The 24,762-nt window shown below is 33.6% G+C and overlaps 3 protein-coding genes and 2 non-coding genes across 11 annotated transcripts; 2 read left to right on the top strand and 3 right to left on the bottom strand.

The window, feature by feature from the left end:
* The first annotated feature begins 2,578 nt into the window (after window positions 1-2,578).
* LOC124834427 (filament-like plant protein) lies at window positions 2,579-7,096 on the top strand. 5 transcript variants are annotated; one of them, XM_047309108.2, is made up of 6 exons: window positions 2,579-2,848; window positions 2,960-3,012; window positions 3,483-3,662; window positions 4,328-4,532; window positions 4,915-6,335; window positions 6,562-7,096. In XM_047309108.2, the coding sequence occupies exons 3-6, from the start codon at window positions 3,552-3,554 to the stop codon at window positions 6,883-6,885; spliced, it is 2,061 nt and encodes a 686-aa protein (XP_047165064.1). In that variant the 5' UTR covers window positions 2,579-2,848; window positions 2,960-3,012; window positions 3,483-3,551; the 3' UTR covers window positions 6,886-7,096. The 5 variants fall into 5 exon arrangements, with proteins under 5 accessions (XP_047165064.1, XP_047165065.1, XP_087959451.1 ...); XM_047309109.2 differs by lacking the exon at window positions 2,960-3,012; XM_088103325.1 differs by lacking the exons at window positions 2,579-2,848; window positions 2,960-3,012 and adding an exon at window positions 2,913-2,928.
* A 48-nt stretch (window positions 7,097-7,144) lies between these two features.
* Window positions 7,145-7,229, bottom strand: TRNAM-CAU (transfer RNA methionine (anticodon CAU)). The gene is given in 2 exon segments: window positions 7,145-7,180; window positions 7,192-7,229. It is a non-coding gene; the product is annotated as a tRNA-Met (tRNA).
* A 1,679-nt stretch (window positions 7,230-8,908) lies between these two features.
* On the top strand, window positions 8,909-8,980 carry TRNAQ-UUG (transfer RNA glutamine (anticodon UUG)). Its single transcript has one exon. It is a non-coding gene; the product is annotated as a tRNA-Gln (tRNA).
* A 130-nt stretch (window positions 8,981-9,110) lies between these two features.
* Window positions 9,111-14,862, bottom strand: LOC124834429 (fatty acid amide hydrolase-like). The gene is made up of 20 exons (XM_047309111.2): window positions 14,475-14,862; window positions 14,086-14,195; window positions 13,873-13,933; window positions 13,497-13,684; window positions 13,198-13,327; window positions 12,909-12,986; window positions 12,657-12,804; window positions 12,417-12,529; window positions 12,156-12,231; window positions 12,001-12,072; window positions 11,867-11,918; window positions 11,633-11,704; window positions 11,446-11,526; window positions 11,091-11,191; window positions 10,904-10,996; window positions 10,081-10,149; window positions 9,933-9,997; window positions 9,789-9,850; window positions 9,532-9,627; window positions 9,111-9,406 (listed from the first exon to the last, which is right to left on the bottom strand). Exons 1-20 carry the CDS (start codon window positions 14,572-14,574, stop codon window positions 9,344-9,346), a joined length of 1,830 nt encoding a protein of 609 aa, XP_047165067.1. The 5' UTR covers window positions 14,575-14,862; the 3' UTR covers window positions 9,111-9,343.
* A 3,563-nt stretch (window positions 14,863-18,425) lies between these two features.
* Window positions 18,426-23,328, bottom strand: NDC1 (NAD(P)H dehydrogenase C1). 3 transcript variants are annotated; one of them, XM_047309086.2, is made up of 12 exons: window positions 23,230-23,328; window positions 23,044-23,104; window positions 22,680-22,864; window positions 22,447-22,542; window positions 21,529-21,595; window positions 21,256-21,439; window positions 20,882-20,975; window positions 20,557-20,769; window positions 19,225-19,626; window positions 19,040-19,116; window positions 18,856-18,959; window positions 18,426-18,766 (listed from the first exon to the last, which is right to left on the bottom strand). In XM_047309086.2, the coding sequence occupies exons 2-12, from the start codon at window positions 23,096-23,098 to the stop codon at window positions 18,627-18,629; spliced, it is 1,617 nt and encodes a 538-aa protein (XP_047165042.1). In that variant the 5' UTR covers window positions 23,099-23,104; window positions 23,230-23,328; the 3' UTR covers window positions 18,426-18,626. The 3 variants fall into 3 exon arrangements, with proteins under 3 accessions (XP_047165042.1, XP_087959454.1, XP_047165040.1); XM_088103328.1 differs by having other exon boundaries at window positions 23,203-23,285; XM_047309084.2 differs by lacking the exon at window positions 23,230-23,328 and having other exon boundaries at window positions 23,044-23,196.
* Window positions 23,329-24,762: the final 1,434 nt, after the last annotated feature.

The raw sequence follows: 24,762 nt of genomic DNA on the forward strand, positions 1-24,762 counted from the left end.
AGGTTAGGCCCTACCCATTCAGAAAAATTACTTTTCAAAAATTGCTAAGACACATGCAAAGAAGTCTACATCATAAATTTGATAAGATTTCGGCTGCATTTCGCATTGGTCTCCGAAATACACTAAATGAGAGAAGTCAAGGATGACCACAATCAAATATTCATCCGGAGAACAACACAAATACTGAACCGAAATTTTATCAATCTTATCCATAAACTCCAACGTACATGTTATAGTAAATTAAGAAAAATAATTTTCCCAAACTGTCCAATTGGACAATTCAAAATTTAATACAAACGATTAAAAGATTAATCGTTTGTGTTAAATTTCAAACGGAAACTAAGTTTCACTCATTGATTTCATACTTATAATCTAACATGTCAATTATAATAACACAACTATCACATGCATATTCAAAAGCCAATAACACATGCATACCTAAAAGCCAAAAACATGCATACGCAAAATCCAATAACATGCATACACAAAAGCCAATAACATGCATACAAAAAAAGTTTTCAACAAAGCAGCTAACCTTTTCAGCAAATTAAAAGGCAATGGAGGGAAATGGAGTAATGCAGGCCCAAAAACGTAGGCCAAAAAGAGTCAAAAACGCCGCCAAGCACACGCTAGAAACTGCACCAAAACGCAACGAAAACGAATTTTAATCGGTTCAAATGGAAGATATTTCATTAAAGAGTAATTTAATCGGAGTAAAAGTAAATTTAAACGGTCCAAAAGAGAGAAAACCTACATGGAAATGCAATGCCTCAAAGAGAAAACGCGAGAAAGACGATGAACAATGAGCGTAACTGCCCGCGGGTTCGCGTTTTCCTATATAAAAGGCTATAGACGTCGGGCGTTGGGGGGTCCGACGTCTGTACTATTATAGACGTCAGGGACCTCACTAATATGACGTCTTCCTGATTTAAAAAATCATATTCGCGAGGCTTATAGGCGTCAGTTTGGAGGGGCCCCGATGTCTAGGTGAACGTTTCACCTACCCTGTCAGACATCTAGACATCTGTTAGGAGGGGTCCCAACGTCTATAATAGTATAGACGTTGGGGCCACTCCTAAGAGACGTCTATATGGCGGATAAAAGTAACTTCTCACCTACCCTGTCAGACATCTAGACGTCTATTAGGAGGGACCCCGACGTCTATACTATTATAGACGTCGAGACCCCTCCTAACAGACGTCTATATGTCCACTTATTTACGAAAATGTCACCGGTCAATAATTTATGTTGGTTATTTGGTGGGCCAACCTCTACGGTGTGACGTTAAAGGTCAATTTTGTACTAGTGATATGAGAGCTCGAGATGGGTATACATACATTTGTCCAATTTAAAAATATGATATTACTATATTCGTATTCAATCAATGCAATATAAAAAAAAAAAAATCTAAAAAAATTTAACAAATAACCACACAAAAAATTACGTTGTAATAGTTTCACGAACCCTTATCGTGGGGACCATAGTTTATATTTATTATTTACATGTTTAGTGGCGTCCATTAGTTTGCATCCCTATTGTTGAAAAGAAACGTATGCGATTTTTTTTCATACAGGTAATATTTGATAACTTGAATGAATAATTAAATATTATATAAAATATAGAAAATAAATAAAATGAATATAGTCTTAAATTAAAAATATTGCAGCTAAATGAAAGAAAAATAATTTTAAAAAATAGCAATTAGAAATAATAGAAGAATATTTAATTACGCCTAGATTTCAGTAGTGTCAAACTTTATTTGCACTATTTAATGCGAAACGTGGTAATATGTATATTAATAAATAACAACTATTGTTGTGAAAAGTGAGAAAACTTAATTCAACTATTAGCTTAAATTAAGGAGAACAATCTTCGAGAGTTTTACCAAAGTTTATACAAATATTGATGATTAAGAAGTATTATTGACAACTACGTGTTGAGTAACATATCAACAACATAATAATCATTTTAATTTAATACATCATTGAAATAAAAAAATGCAGTTATTTTCAATAATATTTCCATTTATTGTTTAATAAATTGGACGGTGGAATATCGTATCAACGTAATAGAAGCATTGGAAGAAAGAAATAAGAAAATACATTTAAATAACAATATTCATGAAATTCCAACACATGATTCGACAATACATCCCCAAAGTCAAACAAGTTAGGCCTGCAGAGTCATTCGTAATTTGACTTTTTTAATATACAGAAATTTACAATATACTAATTTTTTAAAAAGCACAGACATTACATAAGAATGAAATTATTTATAAATTGAAAAAATAAGAAAATGTATTTTAATGGTAAAATAAAAAGAAAAAGTGTTTTAAAAAAATGTAGCTGTCAAAGAGAAAGAGAGTGATGTTGTGCGTGGAAAGTACAGTGAGTAACATAGTATGGATGTAACAGAGGACAAAAACATAAACAGTAACAAAAATCGAATCAGATTTTGTAGAGAGAATGAAGGACCAATGAGCGGGAATAACGCGCCCCTCGTTTGAAAAACACATAAAACACGCACAACCTCATCACATCTAATAATTACCACCAAATCTTCGACAAAGCAAACAACACAACAAAAAAGATTAAAATTACATAACGCTTTTCTTCTTCATTTTTCTTCTATTCTCTCACTCTCTCTCTCTCTTCACATGGTCTTCCCCACCCTCTCTCTCTTTCATTATTTCTTTTGTTTTAATTTTTGGTTTTTATGTGTGAGAAAGAAACGTGTTGGATAATATATCTGAATCTTCGCATGATGTTCCTTGAGCCATGAAAAATTCCTCTGACATTCCCCTCCGATCTCCATAGCTTGTCTTTCCACACACTGGAAGTAGTGGAAGGTACTATATCGCATTCTTGTCACTTTCAATTGGGTGCTTATCGTACTTCTTGTGGAGCAAAATCGTGAGAGATAATTCAAGTGGGTCAATCACCGCTTCTTTATTTTGCAGATTTTTTTTATTCTCAATGTTGGATTCGATGGCGTCAATTTGAGTAGTCCTTGGTAGGTGACTGTCAGAGGAGTTGTTACTATTTCCAGTTGAGAGCAATATCCATGAAAACGAGATGAAATTAAATGAAAAGAAAAGCAAGGAAAATAAATCGTTCATTTTTTTATTTATTTTTGTTTATTTTACTTTTGACGTTTCGGAGTGATCCCTTTCAAGTCTCCTTTCAAAGCGCTACTCTTTTATGGGAAGTTTTTCAATAAAAGTTGGGAATGGAGGTAGATGGGTTTGGGTGGGAAGTGAATTCTAAGCAAAGCTCATAACTAACCACTTTTCTTCTGTTCCATTTCAAACTCTATTCTGGTTTCACTCTCCTATTTTTGTTTCTCTTGAAATGGGGATATCGCTTGCAGAATGCAGATTTTGATAGCTACCTGATCGGTGTCATTGTCATGTAACAATTGAGTCTTGTTTCCCTGATCAAGTTTTGAGTTTTTTTGCGTTTTGTTGTGTAATGGTGTTGTAGGTGGGTCATTGTTTTTGAGGGAATAAGGGAGGTGGTGCTAGTTGCTGCTTTTTGCTTATAAAATCATAGATGGACCGGAGGAGTTGGCTTTGGCGCAGGAAGTCGTCTGAGAAAAGTCCAGGTGAAACGGAGAGTTCTGGTTCAATCTCATCTCTTTCAGAAAGGTTCTCTGATGATCAGGTGGGCGTTGGAACGGAAGCGGTATTCGTGTGTTTAAATTGACTTTTGATTGCTGAGATGATTTGTTATGTGCTTTTTTGGGTAACTGTTCGCACGGTTTGATCCTATTCAAGATGCTTGATATAGTAATTTCGTCGTGATCCTTGAAATTGCAGACAGATGTGACTGATATGGCTGCAATTGCAGTCACGGATCATTTTTTAAAACCTCCTATTTCTTTATATCTTTCACAATTCAATCTTGAACTACTTTGATTGTTGTTTGGCGGTGAAACAGATTATCTGGGTTGCGACCATTTTCTTAAGATAAAATCATACTCTTTGCTAAAGGAGATCAAGAATTTAGAGGGAGGGATACGACTTCAAGGCTTGATTAATAAAAAACAGCATACCATTTCGAAAAGAAATCGTGATCTTATCGCAAAGGTTTCGTGGAGTCGATATTGCAAAAGTTCATGCTGTGAGATAGCTTGTAATGTGTAGTCAAGATGAAAAGAATGGTTATTGCTTGGTCTCAGGTTTTAAATGGACTCATTCCTTTTTTAAGCATGGTGGACTTTGTGTTTAATTATTCCCTTTTCAAGTGTGAGAACGCTGCTTCTTCGGATTATTGTGAAGTTGGAAAAGCGGTATGAGGAATCTGATTCTTTTTCCTATGTTGTATAGGTATATACAACACAAGCTGCTTTATCACCTGAAGTCACGTCTAAGTCTGCACCAAATGACGACGTTAGTACCCCAAAAATGAGTAAAGAAGAGGTTACGGATGTAAAGATTCTTACAGACAAATTAGCTGCTGCTCTGCTGAATATTAGTGCTAAAGAAGACTTGGTAAAACAGCATGCTAAAGTTGCAGAAGAAGCTGTATCAGGTATTTATTGTTTGGCCCTTCCTATGCATGTCAATGGAAATTGTGCTACCTCAGATATTTATTATCACAGACAAATAGGTTGGGCGTTCGACCACAAAATGAATACTTTAAGGTGATTAAAAAGAAAAATTCTTGATGAAGAATTCTTAGCCTCTTTCAGATGGTGCACTTATTTATTAGTTTCTCTCTGAAAGATTTTATTCATCAATGTCGTTGTTATGTACCGATAAATTAGAACAGTTTGGTGGTCATTATGACTAACGCAATCTTCTGCTCTAGTGAGCTATTGGGAATCCAAATTATTTGAAAACTTTGCTTTTTACCGGCCAGAAAATCTATGTTAATTGAATAAAAGGTTTTTGATTAGCTTCTCATTTTTCAGGCTGGGAGAAGGCTACAAATGAAGTGTCATCTTTAAAACAACAGCTTGATGCAACGAGGCAGAAGAACTCAATTCTCGAAGACCGAGTTGGTCATCTTGATGGTGCACTTAAAGAGTGTTTGAGGCAGCTTCGGCAAGCCAGAGAAGTGCAAGAGCAAAAGATTGTTGAAGCCGTTGTGAATAGTTGCCGTGAGTGGGAATTCAACAAATCTGAACTTGAGGGGAAAGTTGCTGATCTTGAAGCTCAACTGCAATCAGCTAAAGCAGATTCTGCTGCCTCAATTCGTTGTGATCTTCAGCAGAGGCTAGAGGCTGTGCAGAAAGAGAATTCAAGTCTTAAACACGAGCTGCAATCTCGACTGGAGGAACTAGAACTGAGGATAGTTGAGAGGGATTTGAGTTCTCAAGCAGCTGAGACAGCTAGCAAGCAACATTTGGAGAGTGTCAAGAAGGTTGCTAAGCTTGAGGCTGAGTGCCGTAGACTGAAAGCCATGACTCGTAAAACATTTTCTGTCAATGATCACAGGTCTTTGACTGCATCTTCGGTTTATGTTGAGTCTTTCACAGATAGCATGTCGGATAGTGGAGAGAGGCTAATAGCAGTTCAAAGTGATTTGCGTAAATTAGGTGGATGGGAGATGAATGAATATGAGCTAAGTCGTTTTGATTCGTGCTCGTCTTCTTTAGTTATGGATATTGATCAACTTAAGAACGAAAAGACTAATGGAAAAAACCACATGGTCCCTTCAACTGAGATCAATCTCATGGATGATTTCCTTGAGATGGAAAGGCTTGCTGCATTTCCAGAGAATGAAAGTAGAAGCAATTTTGTTAGGGAAGGAGTTGCATCAGATCAATCCAATGTTGATCAGGCTACTATGCAAGCTGAAGTGGAGGCTTTGATTCAAAAGAATGTTGAATTGGAGAAGAAGTTGGGGAAAATGGAATGTGAAATGGAAGCTATGATTCAAAAGAATTCTGAATTGGAGAAAAAGCTGGAGAAAATGGAAGCAGGGAAAGTTGAGGTAGAGATGGTTTTGACCAAGTACCATATGCAGCTCGAGACATCAGAGAGTCAGATTAGGGAAGCAGAGTTGAAGGTAGCAGAGTTTCAAACTCAGTTAGCTCTTGCAAAAAAATCAAACCAAGAAGCATGCCAAGAACTGAAAGAAACCAAAGCAAAGAAGGAGATAGTCGAGTCCACACTCAAACTTACTCAAACTGAAGTCGAAAAACTGATTTCAAAAATCTGTTCTTTGGAGGAAGAGATTCAGAAGGAACGAGCTTTCTCTGCTGAGAATTCAATCAAACGTGGAAAACTGGAGGAGGAGCTCTTGAAAATGAAACAAGAAGCTCACGTTCAGCAAGACACCGAGATAAAGCACAGGGAAGTCGTTAATCACAATTTAAAGTTAAAACAGGTCAGTATGCTAAAACTTATCAGGCAACTTGTTTTTTTAAGGCTTCTTTAATGTATTTGTTGAAAATTGCTAGGTAATCTTCTGGCATTAATATTTTGATGATGGAATTCATCAAAGTGAAATATCCCTGAACATGATTCTTCAACCTTTTACTTAGCCTACTTTTGATTAAAAACAATCTTGTATCGTGTCTTTTCATTTGAAGAACTTTGCATGCTCTGTGCAGGAAAAGGAAATTGCATTGGCTGCTGATAGATTTGCTGAGTGTCAGAAGACCATTGCATCTCTTGGACAGCAGTTGAAGTGCCTTGCAACTTTGGAAGACTTTCTACTTGATTCTGAGAACCCTATGGAGTCAACCTGTGAAGTCACAAAAAGTCCCCAAAATGGTGAGCAGATGAAAGTACCTCAGAGTGATTTGAGCATACCCAAAAGAGATTCTGAATCACCCATTTCGTTAAACTCATCAGTTACCAATGAGAAAAGCCGAAATGGGTTTAGTAAGTTCATCCCTAAAAGCAAGAGTGTAAGCAAGAGAGGAAGTCACTGAGAAAAAAATGGAGAGAAACTATACATGATAAGGATAAGGTTGAGTTGTAAATTTGGGTTATTAATTTTCTCATGGATTCAACTATTAATCCATAGCAAAAATAGCAATACATAAGTTCCAAATTTTAAAACGTTGTTTCTTGTAGTTATGGTTGACCCTTGCCTCTTTATATTTAGACTAGAATGACAACTTGGTACCCCATGTTCAAATCTTTCAAATGTCTTATGTTGAAACCAAACAAAGAAAAAAAAAAGAGATTTGGGGTGAGAGAGGCTCGAACTCTCGACCTCAGGATTTCTCTAAAGCTATGAGACCTACGCGCTAGCCAACTGCGCCACCACCCCTTGGATGTTCCTGAATGATTTCTTTAAGTACGTTTATCTATCTTATTGGAAACTTGTTTTAAAAACCTTAATTAAGAGTGAGTTTGTTTCAAGTTTAAAAGCAAGGTCAAGATTAAGAAAATGGTTAATTTAGTTCATGACATTGAATCTGTTGTAAATTTATGGTTTTTATTATAAAATTGTGATTGTTAATAAGAATTGATGGGATTGAGAATTAAATTTGGTAAGGTTTGAGAAAGGAACCTAATTATTTGCCTTGAATGATGGAGATAAAAAGAAATTTTAGAGTTTGTAAGATAAAAAGAATGAATAAAGGAGAAACAAAGAGCAATAAGGCTTTTATCTTACTCACACCTCACACAATTGAGTGATCAAAGTTATTTTTGCGTTGTACACATCAATAAGATCATGCTCTTTTCACTCACACTACATTATTTGCTTGAGACGATTTTCTTCATTATTTAAAATACGTGTCACCAAATTTTATGTAGAAAAAGTTATTCTTCTAATTTTTTTTATAAATTTGTTATAACTTTTAGTAAATTTCTTATAATATTAAGCATAAGTTGATTGAAATAATATCATCATGATCAAATAGTCAAGTTATTATTTACTTTTTAAACTCTCAATCGCAATTTATTCCAAATTTTAAGTCTTTTAATATATTATTAAGGTCAATTATGAAATTAAGGTATTTTTCATTTTAAAATCCATATATTTGTCATAATTTTATAATTTTATTATTAAAAGACACTTTAAATAGTTTAAAGAGAAAAAATTTTCATTTTAACATCCATATATTTGTCATAATTTTATAATTTTATTATTAAAAGACACTTTAAATAGTTTAAAGAGAAAATATAATTTAAATTATTCTTAATTTCAACTCTTACATATGAACTATTAAGCTTAACAGATTTATAAATATAGAGATGTATTAATATTGTGGGTTCAAGTATAGTGGTCTGAAATCAACAGCAAAATATCTCTTTTATTCAAAGATTTGAAGTTATGGTTTTATATATTATACACTTTTCATTTCACTAAGTCAACAATAAGAAATCTCTTACTAACTCGTAGTTTATATTAGATATATCGATAAATTATTATTATTATTAGTAGTAGGAGTAATAATATAACACCCCAAAATATAGCATAATACTATATTATAGATTAATCACATATAATAATAAGATAGATCAGTTCATCAGGAGTTAGTAAAGTATTTAACATTACAGTTATCTAAAATAACCAGAAAACTTAAAAACTTTACAAAGTAACATAAGTCTGATACAAGTGAAAGACATAAACCGAACACTATAACTTGACCATCCGGATTGTATGAATATGTAGCTACAGTCGTCCTTGCATTTGTGATAGTGTAACAACTCACACCAATCAAGCTACTACCCAAGGTTAATTCCATGATACCTACCTCGGCACCCTGAGGTGGTAGGACCTCCTGCTATTCTCACAAATGATATACCTCTCTCTATATGAGAATGATACTCATAGAATTTCAGGATGAACGTCATCTTAGCATATTCATATTCATACTTTACAATTCAATAACCATACACAAGATATTTTGTCTTGGAATTCTCTTCCAAAATATTCAAAAGTCCAACATTCTCATGTTTAAATCTATGATTCATCAATTAGTTAAAAGCATCAACAAAGGTTCTATGGTGTAGTGGTTAGCACTCTGGACTTTGAATCCAGCGACCTGGGTTCGACTCCCGGTAGGACCTTTTTTATTACATCATATTTTTGCAACTCAGTTCAAATTTTCTATGATTCAACATCATGAAATTCAAAAACTTGTTACAAATTAACATAACTCATGAAATAAAAAAAAAGATATAGTATCCCATCACGAAATAATAGAAACATGTCATGTCCCATATAAAATATCAGAAATTATTCTGTTAAATTCTCATTCTTCATGATTACACAAATAGCAACCAACGAGGACTAATAAATAGTAGACATTGAACTATGCTTTTGAACGATATGACAGAACCTTGCCATCACGTGCATGAATGAACTGTGTTAACTGCAAAAAGATAAAGGAAGAAAGAGAGCATGCTTCCTTCTTACTTGCCTGACCCCATTTAATATTTTCTCAGCAGATCATAAAAAATCTTCGGCTTTCTGTATTTTGACAGGCAAATGGTCTGAAAATAGAGCAGCACCATCATGTTAGTACTCAAATTTGGACCACTAGGATGAAAAAAACATTATGTGTTGTCACATGCCTTGCTATGTAGCAGTGGCTACACTCAGGAATTTCATTACCTACCTGCATTGAAAATGCCAAGTGGATCAGTGTTGCTTCTGCCCAAGGCCTTCCTATAAACTGAAGGCCAATAGGCAAACCTAGCTTGTCGTATCCAACCTGTGATGAAAGGATGATAGAGTTATCATTGAACCTGACTGAGCTCTTATTAAAGAATAAAAAGAAAATGATTTAAGTAAGTTTTTAGTTTCAGAATATTTCATAACTGGGATATTGAAGAATGTAAAGTAGCATTAGGTAGACAGAGAATGTGATCATACCGCAACTGTGACAGCAGGAAGTCCGAGGAAGTTTCCTGATATAGAATACCTAACAAGAGCAGCTGAAATTGTGCCGAATGTTACATATTATTGTAAGCATATGGGTAGTTATGGAACCGACAACGTAGTCTAGTTCATTTATACCTCCATTTACGTAGTCTAGTTCACCAGTCTGCAGTGCATCATCTTGAATCGAGTATGCAGTCACACTGTAATAAATATTAGGTAGTGTGTTAGTTACCTGAGACAAAATTGCTATCAAATAAAGGCACTGTGAGAAAACAACACAAACCCTGTTGTTGGTGACACAATCACATCTGCCTCAGCAAATATTTTCTTGTGAAACTTTGCCTGCCGATTCCTGATCATAATTTAATAAAACCATTTAACACTTTAAAATGCTGCTTAATGAATATATATATATATATATATATATAAATAAAAGGTTAAATATGTTTGTAAATTTTAAATTTTGATGTATTTTGATTTTGAAATTTAAAAATAAATAAATATAGTCCTTTTAAAAAAATGTTAATTTTTTTCATGTTAAATGATTTCGAGATTGATATTTGAGTTCAAACAATGTCGATGCAAATAACTTGAATGACAGACTCAAACATTTGATAGGTTAAAAAGATTATATTTAATTATTTATAAAGTTTGAAAATCAAATTATATTGAAATTTGAACAAAGTATGAATTTCAATTTCAGATCAAAATTTAATTTAAGTAATAAAAATATATTTAACCTTATAATATAAATTTTTGAAAATAGAGCACAGAAGAAAATATAGGATTTAGTGGCCAAAACTCAATAATGGGTTGATGTTTCTGGATAGAATGTTAAATATTGAGACTAAGCAAGCCATTATGATTCTTCTTATGCAATATTGAGAAGTGATAATGTGTTGCAGACCAGAGTCAACTATTAAATCACCAAAGCAAAATTTAGCAGGGAGGAGGAATACAAGGTTTTCAAGCAGATGAGAAAATGTTATATATGTTTTCTAATACTGTGGTTTCAGTTTATTGAGTTTGAACTTTCATCAAGTGCTTTTCTCAGCCTAAATTTCGTATCATTTATTAAGAAAACCAGATAATAAGACATAACTAACCTCAATTTTTGAGCTTTAATGTACTCCTTGCTACTGAAAGCACCATAGATAGAAAGTGCTACCCTTGCGTCCCATCCTAATTCTGCAACATGTCTTCGGTAATAATTTAGTAATGTCAGCAATCAACCCCTCTCAATCTAGAGGACAAAAATGAAGAAAAAAAAATGAAGGGTTTTGTATGACTTACTTCTCTCCAAAAGAATCAAACCAAGTGGAACACTCTGATCCAATTGTTAAGTAATGTGCCAGGCGCATTGCTTCTATGTCTGGTAAAGTGACATCTATTGTCTTGTATGTTTAAAATAACGTTGGAAGGTTAGTTATTCAGTAATCGCTGTTCTATTTACTCAGATAGCATATTGTATCCAATTCTTACAAAGATAATATGTTTTTTTTTCTAGACTTCAGTTCTTCAGAGAATTCTAACATGAGAAAGAAACTGTGTTATCTGTGTAAATACTAGAGACAGTATGCTATTTGGGTCAATTTTAAATTTAAGTGTACTATTTGGGTGAAATTTTTTGTGTTATATTCTGCAGTACCTTCCAACCATAGTAATCCTGAAGTTCTGTCAATGCCTGGGTGCAGCATAATCTGACTTCGTCACTACAATCGTCAAACCACTAATTGATAGAATTAGTGGTTAAAGATAGTAAATGATGTTATGGCAAACTACTCATATGGGAGTGAATAGTCTAAATATTCAAGATAAGGAAACATGCTTCAGACCTTATCATACTTTGCCAATTTGATGTCACGTATGGACTTTGAGAAGGACAGTAGTGGTAGATTTATCTTGGTCTAGGGCATTGCACAAAACATTATCAGAAGTTTAAGCATATTAGTAGCAGGTGAACATTACCAGTTCTTTGAACATCATTAGCAATGTGAAAACTAAGACATAGAAAGGAGTCATTTGAAAAGTTAACAATTTGGATTTTGAGAATAAGAAAAGGTCCTTACAAGTATACTAGAGGGCTGTTCTGATGGAATTTCTCCACTAATAGCTGCATAACTGTAAATATTGAAATATTAGAAACTGTGAAACAATCTTAGAACTTGTTGAACAAAAGAAAATCATAGAAATTGCAACTAACGTGATCAATGCATCCTCAACAGTGCCTGCCAGTATTCCAACCATCCCAACTGTCCAGTTTAGGGGAAGAACTCTGAATGTAGTGCAAGATAAATCTTTTAAATCATCACAATCCTCCCAATTTATTCAAACATGGCAACAAATTTGAACACCCACCCGAAATGAGGTACGCGATCAAAAGTTGGTTTTAGACCAACAACACCACAAAGTGCTGCAGGCATCCTCACAGAACCTGAACAAGTATGCTAATAGAACGTTATTTCACCACTCATGTTGTCTATTGAAATCTCATATACCTACTGATATGGATCTGTCTAGTATATTCAAATAACTCTGGCTATAACATAAATATGTGAAATGCATATGAGTAATAATGAATGATTATTTCTTTGATCTTTTATAATTCAAATTAAATACCTCCCCCATCAACTCCAAGGGCAACTGGGCACAACCCTGCAGATACCACAGCAGCAGATCCACTAGAAGAACCTCCTGCAATCTTGTTGGCATCATATGGGTTTCTAGCAGCCCTATGAAAGTAATAAAACCACATATCTTGTCAGTGTAAATTCATTAATGTATAGCTCTCAGAAGTCACGAAAGATGTGTCATAATGTGAATAAAATTCTAGGTTATTTCTCGTTGTCACTTTCTTACCCATAATGTGGATTGATACCACTTGTTCCAACCCCAAGTTCATGCATATTAGTCTTCCCAACAAGTATGGCACCACACAATCTCAGACGCTTAACACAGCAAGCATCATCTATACAAGACCTTTCCTTTTGCAACCACTTTGTACCTCCTAGAGGACGCATTTTTAGATACCCAATTGAAAATGAGATCAACCGCTAAAACAATTGAAACTTCAACACACAAGATAGTGAAAAGAAAAATAATTTGCTCTACCTGTGGTTGGATATGGCAAACAATCTATTTCATCCTTGACTGCAACAGGAATTCCGTCTAGGACAGAGATAGGTTCCCCTGGAAAAACAACATGCACCATAACTTTTTTCGGGAACAAAGGTAAATTATATACACCTTTCTTCTGGATTTCAATAGGACATGAAAACCATTTACCTTTATGAGTTTCAACTTATAATAACACCACCATCAGATTAAGTCATCTAAAGATCAATCGAAAGAGAACTGTTACCCTTTGTTGGGATTGACACTTGAAATTGTTATGTAGTACCTTTCTGATATCTGAGAGTTGATTCATCTGCTTGTCTCCGTATATCCTCCGGACTGTAGTTAATGAAGAATCCCATCGAGAGTGGAGGCTTTGAAGATTCATCAACAGCAGCTATAAATCGTTCTGCAACCTTTGCAAATGAAGGGCGTGTTATGAAAAGAAACAACCTTGCATAAATGTTTATTCAAAGTGAAATTTTGAATGACAGAACTTTATGCAGGGTGGTGTTGATGAGTTAACAGAACAGTGATAACATGAGAACACGTAAAAAGAATATGAATATGTGAGTGATGAAATACCGCTCGTGGTGTTATAGCTTCCGAACTGTAGGCTTTGTAATAATCCATTATGGTCCAACGAGAGAAAGAAGTGTTTTCTTCATTTTTTGTTTTTTCTGAAGACGTTGGTAAGCACTCTATCGCAAGTTGAACTTGCTCTTGTGGCGTTAAACCAGAATCCAAGCTTTTGACTTCTTGTTCTTTGTGGTCTGCAAGAATCAACAGATATGAGGCCCCTTTCATTCAAGAAAAACCCGAGAAAATTTTGTGATTTGAGATAAAACAAACATCTAAGAAAAAAAGAACAACATGCCAATGTGGTTCGTGATAGCTGCTGCAATCAAGCAATATCCATGTTCACACCATCATGCAGGTAACCAAGTGGAAAATAACAAACCTTCAAAATGGTGTGCGGGAACATAGAGAGGCGACTCTTCTAACTCTGCATTTGTAATAAGCTGCAAAAAAGTAGCCATGAATTGAAAAATGAAAAATTGCTATTTAAGTGAAATCCACACCAGTAGAGGTGATAGATGATTATGGAATTCTGATTCATTTGGGAAAAGATTTCATGAAAATGGAATAGATAGACCATGGACCAAGAACTTACCTTGTGAATAAGATTGTTACCCTTCAGTATATATAGTAGCAAGGTTCCAAATATTCGAGACTCCAAGAACCAAGTGAAAATCTTGACCAAGATCCCAGTCATACGAGGAGCTGCTATAAATTGGAGTAATGATGACTATACCAACTACCAAGATTTTTGGCTACAGAGATTCTGATATAAACATTTAATTCTAAACCAGACAAACCGTTTTGAAGCTTGAACATATTTCACTATGACTAACACACATACTCATGTCCTTCTCGATGTCAGAGATTGTAAAAAATACAACTAAAGAAAGTGATTTGCAAAAAAATCATTTCAAGAAATGGTTCCTGTGACACCAAAATGAACATAAACAGAAAAATTGACAAAGTGAGTGAATTATGAACCTTTGACATTGGCTTGGAGATAGACTTCAGTGCTATCAGAAGCCAAGTTGACATCTTTAACAGGCTTATAAACCACACCCCTAGTTTTGAACAGAGCCATTAAAACTGTTTTCTATGGAAGATGGGCAAAAGTGATTACATGATTACATGTTATAGTAGTTAGTTGCATGGCGGAGATAGCAAGAAGTACGACACATTAATTCAAACCTGTTTTGATCACTTATCTTAATTGGCATGGTGATGGATAGGGTATGCTTTGACAACTCCCACAAGCAAGTCACTTTCACCATTGAATTGAAGGAAACTTTTATGAAAAAAACTAAGTGCTCAACATTGTATTCCTCCTCCACTTTATGCTTTCAAATTCCAAAAGCTTTTTTAGTAGTTTCTGTCACTATGCTGAAAATGTCAAACAATTCACCAGCTTCCAATTTCTACCTCTTTTCTCTCTATAGCTTAACTTTCTTGTGTTTATAACTTCTATTTTATCTCTTAATTTTTGTTTGCACTGTCAGGGGACGCTTTCAATACACTTCTTTTTTTGTAAGTGATTGTAAAAGATAGGTAAGAATAAATTATCCTTTTCATACATTAAAATTAATTTATGTACAATTAAAAAAAATCCATGTAAATTAATTTATATATAATTTATTTTAGATAAAAGAAAATCACTTTTAGAAAATATTATTCACTTTTGGTTTGATATCTAAAATCTAGTATTTATAGGGGGGACCATTGGTTTTTTACTAATTTGGACTAATTTGCTTTTGAAATTAAAAAAATAGTATAACTTTTTTTTAAAAAAAATTGAAGTATAGACAACTTGTCCAAATAAAAAGCATAAACTTTTATGTTTTCTTTTTAAGAATTTAATCTACTGACTAGTTTACTAGTTTGCAGGATCCATAGTAAAAAGCATAAAATTAATATATTGTGAATAAATGTGTGTAATGAAAGTATTTCGGTTATTTAGGGCTCCGTCATCAAACTCCTTCACAATTTGTCTTTTAGTCGTTCGGTCTCGTTCCAAGTCCTGTTGTCCACTCTTCCGGCCAAAGTCAATATACGAACCGTCCGACAATTCAATAGAACAGTAATAAATGTGTAGTAAATGCAATCTATCTGTCACTTACCTTTGATCTGTATTTATAGTTTTCGTCATGGGCTTGAGATTAGTGAAAAATTAATCACTGATCAATTATAGTTCAATGACTCTAATCGCTATTTATCTTAACCATGGTCTTAATTATCCAGAGAACCTACCGACCAGTCAAATCACTATAACCGCCCGATCAGTTTGATTCAGTTGCTTCGGGACATCCAGCCCATATAGTACAGAAAGTCTAATTACTAAATTCAATTTTCAGTATAAAATATCTTTTATCATATATAATAGTTGTTTTCTATTGTCTTGATAACATGAAAAAAATTCTTTTACAATTTTCATTTAAATTATTATTATTAAAATTAGTATAAGAATATAATAATTAAGATATATTAATATACTGTAATAGCATTAAGTGGAAGAATATTAATAAATGTCATTTATAAATTTAAATAAACACGTTTATAATATTAAGTATTAGCTATCAGGAATTAGTTTAGCATGAATTGATGTATGTCTAACAATTTCGGTCATTTAAAACCTTGGCAAACAGTGAGCTCTTGAAAATCATTTGATGGGGGGCACAAAATGATAAGTTGAAATTAAATGTCTTTAAATCTGAAATCCAAATAATAAAAACAAACGGTTTTCTACTGTTCACACTTCATAAAAGCTTCACCTAAGAAAAATTGTATGAGATCAAAATTTATACTTTAATAATATATATTAATTAGGGTATGAAATAAGTTTAAATTCATTTTTTAACATTATATTAAAGTTATATTAATATCTATTTTAGAAAAATACGTTATTGATTAGGTTTATTGTTTCACTTCCTATTAAAACATTATATTAAAGTTATATTAAATGATCAGTTAAGTGATAAAAACATATTTCACCTTAATTTCATGAGCTAGAAGAATTTTTCTAAAGTTTTTGATTTAGCTTTTCCAAAAATTTAAATGTATAAATTTAACATGAGAAAGAATAATTAATTTGTATTTACTTTTGTAGTTGGTAGGGCATGGAAGAAGTGAGTTTCCTTATACAGACGTTAGGGATACATCATTTCTTGATATGACGCATAACAACTCTGAAAAGGTCACAACTTTTTCTCAATTTGGAAATTGGAATTAAAGAAAGAAAACTTAACCCTCAGACTAAATATTTTAGTCACTAATGCAACACATGAAACTTGGTCATTGGAGCATTTGACCAATTGGAAAGCAAGAATAAGTGTATAAAGTTTTTATCTTTGTTCATCTTATCACTTTCTTTTGTTCTAAACTGTGTTGTTTGGCGTGATTTAATATCCTTGTTGATTAAAAATTCTGGCTGGGAATTGAATTTAATTAATTTAGATATTTCTGGATTGGTAAGCATGTGATTTCTTTCAACTGCCATGGGGACTCTTAATGACAAGATAAAGCTAATTCATGTACGAATGGTTAATGATAATGGTTTCGATTTCTTGAGAAGTTTCTCTGAAAGGGAACCTTTCCAAACGCTTGAATTATTCTTAATTTTTAAAAGAAGGAAAACTAGTTGATATGGTAGATATTGTAAAAAAATATAAAATTCTTATTTGTTAAACTACTCTTCTAAAATATACTTCAAAAATCATTCAATTTCTTTTAATAAATAAAGAATCACGCAAGTATTTATGGCCTATTACTTAACCTTTATTATCAATGTTTTATTTTGAAGAACATCTCATACTATTCTTTACTAATTTCTATTTTGACTTCATTTTTTATAATTCATATTTGCGCAACACACACGCATAAATATATATATATATATATATATATGGGTTTGCTCGCGTGTATGTCGGTTTTTCAGTTGGTACATTTTAGCAGTGTGTATCGAATTTTAGTAGACAAAAATACCCTTATATATCATAGATTCTAAGTTTTAAGGTTAAGAGTATTTTAATAATTTTCATTCTCATTTTATAATGCCTTTGGGAGGTTTTTTTTAGTTTTGAGAATGCAAATTATTAAAATACCTTTAACCTTAAAACTTAACAGAAAAATAAATTAAAAAACTTAAAAAGTATTTGTAATTGAATGAAAGATGATTTAATTTCATTCAATTTAATTAGACAACATTCGTATAAATGAAATAGGTTATATTAATATTTTAGATAAGGCTTAATACCTTATTTTTCTCAAATTAGTCCATCCTTTAAAAAAAGCGTCAATTCCTGCTGTTAAATCCGTAGAAACGACATTAATTATTTTTTTCTTCTAAGTGAAGACGTAATTGACGCATTTTTTAAAGGATAGACTAATTTGACATTTTCGAGCGAAACTGGGGACAAAATAGGGTATTAAGCCTTTAGATAACCATGCTTAGCTTTTTTTCCTTCTTATATTCTAGACGAAGTAAAATAAACCTGCTTTATTTAATAGAGAGGAAAAAATATGTTGGAAAAAAATACGTCTGTAAAATGAAGATAAATAAAAATTAAAAATATTTGGTTGAAAGATATAAAAGTGAGACATAGAAAAGGATATAAATAAATAAATAAGAATAATACTATAATCCTACTATTTTTAAATTTATTTTCTCTGGTTATCCCACCAAACATTCCCCATCCTCTCGATAAAACAAAGATATAACGAACCACAGGCCTAACCTAACTACCCAGTACCCTCGTTAATAAAATGTCGTTGGAATAATTAATGAAAGATGTTTATTATATAGAATAATTATGCTATCAAAATCCGTTTAGATAAATCAAAATATTGTCAGATATTTGATTCAGAGTATCCAGAATCACAATGTTACCAAAATCCGTGTATCGCTGTATAAAATTGAGTGATGATCCTTCCAATTATAGAAACCCCGAAAATAAAATCATTGCAATTCCATTTCTTTCATTGCCCTAACTAACGGAAATATTGGTGCCACCCACTTTTGCATGCTCAAATCTACATCTCATTTATGTTATGAAACAGATTGTCAATAAAAATAGCTGTACTTGATCTTGTCTTGAGTTGTTGAATATACAATTTGGCCAAGTTATACCATTGTTTCTGAAGCTAAGAGCCCGAAAGGACCTTGTACAAGGTACTTTGCAGCGATGACACCAAATCAATGGAAGATTTCGTAAGCCAGCTAATCCCCACTTTAAGCCTATGTTCATCTGTTGGTAACCTGATCAAATAAGCTATCTTCCTCGCTGCAAAAACAGAAAAACTCAAACTTGTTTTTTTGCTTTTTTATTTACTAACTAACATAATGAAGAAATGTGCATGGGGGCTGACTTACCAGTATGACCAACAGGTCCTTCTAATGTCAATCCATCAACAAAACTTGGAGAAATGACAGCATCATTTCTTCCCAGGGTCATCATCTCACCTAGATTCTGAAACCTGGCATCCCCATTAGGAACAAGTATAGTGTTAGCACTTAAGAGTGTGTAGTTAAGTACCTAAAGGACAAAAGTAAGTACCTAAATGGCAAAAGTGGACGCCCATTGATTGCAGCCCACAGATTCCAACCAGTGAAGTCTGCTTGCTGAAATGCAACCTGCAAGGCAAAGGGAAACAAACAATAAGAAAACAAAGATGATAGTATACTCATTTTTTTATAAATGTCATAGAATCATCATTTAGGATTTCAAACATCATTTACCACCTGTGCAGTGGCTGGAAGGATCTTTCCACTTGAATCCCTCAATGCAGAGGAGTCGCCGAGGGCAAATATCCGGGGATGACCCTTAACACGGAGTGTTTCATCTGTTTCAGCCTGTCCTCTAGCATTGAGTGGAATTACAAATGGTGCATCTGAAGGTTCTAGCTGAGGAAGAGGAGGTTTGGTTCCAACAGTCCATAATACCAGATCTGCTTCGATGATTGCACTCTGCATTCCCCTTTCAGCAGGTTGTAGCTCCAATATATATTTCTCAATAGCAGGTGCTACTTCAGTACTATTTTCATCCACCCCTGTCAAGGTATCTGAAGATTCCAATTCACTGAGCTTCCTAATACAGCGGACAAAATAACCCAATAAAAGTTCGACTTTCCTTGATGAAAGAACCTAACATCCATAGAACAATGTTTCTTCAGAAACCATTACACTTGCATAACATAGGTAATGAACCTAGGCTAGAGGAATAAAATTGAATGATATGCAAAAACTAAAGCAGCCGTAGTTGAGAACATTGAAGGAAGGACTTCAATTACTTAGTTTGAAGGTTTGAAAAACATTAGGTTATTGAATCTCATCGTGTGAAAGCCATGTAGCATTCAATTATGGCCGTTGCTTTGATGGCTTTAAGAAACTCAATGTAAAATGGGTGTTAAATAGTGAAGTTACGAGGAACGAAATTTTATAACTTCAAACTGCCCACAATTCCTTCTTCAGAATATTTAAGGCAGTCAATTAGGTTATATATTACGATGCAGTCCTCCATGTTCTGAGAAAATTCAAAACGTACCTTTTAGCCTGAAATTTGTAATAAGAGCATTTATAGCATCAAGAGAAACTAAGAAAATTTATAAAGATTCACCTACAAATTTCAAGTCCTTACAAAAGGACAAATTTACTAAACATGTTTATGTAAGCATCGTGGAACCTGCAAAGAAATTATTTAAGCGAGGATCATCTTGCCTTGAAGTGTTAAATTTACCTAACCATTATCTTTCCTCATATATAATTAATTGGTTTGCATTTCCTCAACCCAAGCAATAGACAATCACATTTCAATTTAAGCATATATTTTTTGAAGTTAGTAGACGATTTATACTTTATTTAACATTTAAAAATTAATTTTGAAGCTCTAAATATAAACGTGAAATAGGGAAAGAAAAAATTGAACAGAGAAGTGTATCTTGCTGACTTCCATGGAAGGAAATACAAAGTCAACGTCTTAGTGGACCATCACCTAATCGCACATGATTTTCTGGCATGTACAAAGCAGATATCTATATTCCAACAAGCATAGAATATAAAATCTAAACAACTTACTTTTAGTGCAGCTTCCCTGTTTGCTGGTGGGGCATTCGGGCAAATCATAGTTTCAACATTAATTGCTCTCACAATTCCTCTGTTCTGTAATCGCTCTGCTAGTGTTGCAGCCAATTCAACTCCCGAGTAACCACAACCAACAACAGCTACACTAATTTGAACGTCCTTTCCAAAGGTCTTTCTCTCTAATGTTGTTAATTTATCATTGACTTTCTGCGATAACAAGAGATCAGCATATAGAATCAACGAAATGCTAAGATGGCAAGAAAAAGGCCGAGTCTATTCGTAAGATATTAAATAATAGACCACCCTATTATGCACTCACACGTGCATCTTCTAGCGTTGAGAAAGGAATTGCAAATTCCGCTGCCCCTGGTACAACATCTAGTTTAGCTTCAGCGCCTAATGCAAGAACCAGCCTGGCTGTCCAGGGTGAAGAAATGAAAAGGCTCAAATCACAGAAACGATGCAATTTTATTTGCCAGAATAATATAAATGTATTTCCATTTCATTTAACAATAAGCAAATCCATTTCTTTTACAGATGCTTTAGGTACACAAAAAGAACACTTCATCTAACTACATTAAAGGGATCCAACCCAGACATCCTAATAAGTATCAAAAGGCATAAACCTAAGTATGTCACAAGAAAATAACCCAACAAAAAAAAACAGAGGTACTTAAAAAGTGCTGATCGTACCAGTCATATTCAATCTGAAGGCCGCTTTCAAGATAAACAGTTCCTCCACATCTAGATTCTTTGGATACATTCATTCCCCAATGATCAGAGGGATGCAAAACTTTTACTCTGTCTTTGAAAAACTGCACACTAGTGTTTGCCAGCAAATCTAAGAAACGAGGAGCTATTTCCCATTCATCCACTTCTACATATCATAATGTAATACAATTCTATTGAATCATTTTTTAATAAAGAAGAAAACGGCAACTGTTGTTCAGGTTTAATAATGCATACCTCCCGATAGAAGCTCATACAACATTGGCTTGAAAACAAAACGTTCAGACTGATCCACAAGAATAATCTGCTCCATATTTGATAAAGAAATTTATATAAAAACATCACAAGTAAACAAAAATGTGTGCATAAAGTCCTAACAATTAAGTCACCAGGCATGCATATAAAACGTCATAATCAAAGTTCTATGAGAAGAAGAATATAACTTCTAATCAAACAATCATTTGCAAAATGATAAAGATACTGCTGATCCTCTTTTTCCCTCTGACGGGCTCCAAAGTTCCTTGGGTCATGGCTTTTGTACCAACAACCATACAACTGAATGAATTGAATTGGATCCTGGCTAAGCAATGTAAAAGCAAGAACTAGCAGCTTTAGGGTAAAAATAAGGAAGGTAGTTTTAGCCGCGTATAATAGAATAAAATGTTACTTATTAAATCAAAATAAGAGTGAGCTATACCTTCTTGTGTGATCAACGTAACTGCCCTCTCATATTGAGATAATAACTTTTTTGTTGTATTCATTTTAAAGTTTGTAAAGAGTTCGTTCTCAAAAAGTGAAAATGACAATATGAAATTATCATGTTTTGTATATTTTTCATTTTCATGAAGCATGAAATTTATAATTTGTGTATGGATTTAACTTAGTTTCACAAAACCAGCTTGAAAAGTTTGACCTTAGCAATCATGTGCATTACCCTCACCAATTGAATAAACATTATCATTTTCTGAAACATTGTCAAGTAGTTTCTGAGGCAATTTGGGCTCCCTTGAATATTTTTTGCTCTAGTTCCTTTGTTAGTGATCAAGGTTATATAGGAAGGTCGCTTGACCAGCCCTCCCCAACACTAGAAGCAGAAGCAAAGCCTCCTTGAGAAACGATATGAAATTCAACGAGAGTTATTTGAAGACAACTTACCTGTGGTTTGTTATCATCAGGCCACTCCAATGATTCCAACCTCAAAGCAGTATATAAGCCGCCAAATCCACCGCCTAATATGCACACTCTAGGTTTCTGCAATCAGATAATATTTCTTTTCTTGACAATTTAACCACGAAGTATCAAACATAAACCAGAACCGCTGGTTCCCCAGGCCAATCACACATGCAAATAGACAGAATTTCCAAAGAGAAAAAGTAACACTTCGAAACCTTGTTATCAGGCCACGCAAAATTCTTAGGCTCTTTTTCGGCTTCAGATATCTCCTCCACAATGCCGCCATTATTTCCCGAAGCGAAAAACCGCAATCGCAACCGTTTCCTGAGAGAGTTTGCGAACAAGGACGAACCAGTTCCCCTGCTTTTCGGAAATAGCGCGCTCCATTGCTTCGCTCCGCCTGAAACCGCAAAAGAGAATACCGACGCATCAATAGTATGAAATTGATAGTAAATAACACTTAATTAACACTTAAAAGTACAAAACAGAACTCCGATAATTTTCCGTCAGTTCTCTCCGATTCCAAACAATAAGTAATGTGCGTGAGATGATAATGGATAGAGCAAAAAGAGAATATACGGCGAAAAGCGAGAGCAGTGGGAGAGGCAGGTGCAGCTAACGCAATGAGCGACATACTAATCTGCGAAGCAAGAAGCATACGGAACGAAATTCAATTGAGTAACTGAAATTGACTTGGGTTTGGCTTCATCGCCAAAGAAAGAAGAGTTGGAAACAAACAGAAAAGAGAATAGAAGTTAGGCAAGCCTTAGTCACAAGCTCTGCGGTTGTTCCGCGTCCACGGTTTCTCCCTCTCCTTTCTCCTAGTCATGTCATTTTTTGGTTCCGTATTATAGTTTACATGTTAAGTTTAAAATAAGTACTTTTAAAAACTTTTACTTATTCAAGAAATAAATAACAGATAGGTTTTATGTGTTATTTTCCTAACGTGTTTATTTTAATTTAAAAAATTAATATATTTCTTTTTCAAAATAATTGAGTGATTAATTATTAGTGAGATAAATGATACTTATTTAAAGTTTAACTACACCAATTCAAAATAAAATAAAATAAATATTTGTGTACTATGACAGTCTATTCCACCAATTCACTCAATTTCATAGAAATTCAACTCAAGAATCCCAACACAGTTACACCCAACGGATTTTTACTGATTTAATGACATTTCAGTATTTTGCACATTAAGATGCTTAATATTGGGTCAATTTTAATCTAAAGTCCATCTCGAAACATATTAATACAAAAATAAAATAAAGAGATAAATAATTACATTTATTAGACATTTAAAACTTAATTATGATAATCAATCAATAACTAAAAACTATCAAAAATGCTTTTACCATGATTTAAAATATGAATGGATAGTTTTCGACCTTATTCACCTAAACAATTTGTTTACAAAATAGACGTGATAAGGCGTAAGGTTTGTTATTTTTTCTCTTTTTTTTCTTACCATTTTTTCATTAGACTTTAGCGTATTTTCCTCTTCAAATTATTTTCAGAAACTTATCCCTCTAATTTTGTTTTTTATTTTCATCTTTTCCATGGACAGATCATGCCATCTAAATAATACCAAGATACAAGAAATCGTCTAAATGATAACTGTAAGAACCTAGAAAATAAAGTAACAGAGTAGATAGGTGTATTAAAATAATGAGACGAACATTTTACTTTAAAATAATCTTATAATATAAATAGAATTTTATAAATGTGTCTCATTACTTTAAAAACACTTCATCTCTCTAAAACACTATTCCCTATCATTTCTCTCCCTTCTCTCTAAGATTTCTCTCAACTGAGTTGTCTGATTGACGATCAGGAGGTGCCCAAACATTCACAGCGTAGAGGGCTACACAATTGACCGATCAATTTCTTGATTTTAGCTGGTAAGCTGTTTTTCCCCTTTCTCCGCATGTTCTTGAGTCTTGATCGTGCAAATTGTGTTGTGCATGTGCCTTATAGCTTTCTTCTTCAATTCTCAGCTCAATTTAGGTTCTAAGAGATGTTTTCTATCGCGAATTGGTGATCTGTAGGGTTTCCTAGAGTTACCTTGCAATGCAAGCATCGTTTTTGGGTTTCTAGAGTTGGGTGGTACTTCTCTAAGGTAAGGGAAGCTGGATTTTTCTCTGTTTAGTTAATTATATTATGCATGTGTGAAGAGTATGTTAGTTATATATATCTGATGAGCTGAATTGTTGACTTTGATATTATAATGAATGTGCTTGTTGTGGCTGTTGTAAGTGTGTGTGAAGAAATTATGAATATGAACTATTTGGGATG

This window comes from Vigna umbellata, chromosome 1, assembly GCF_029865625.1.
Source record: "Vigna umbellata cultivar VRB3 chromosome 1, Vumbellata_1.0, whole genome shotgun sequence".
In the NCBI taxonomy this organism is placed as follows: Eukaryota; Viridiplantae; Streptophyta; class Magnoliopsida; order Fabales; family Fabaceae; genus Vigna; species Vigna umbellata.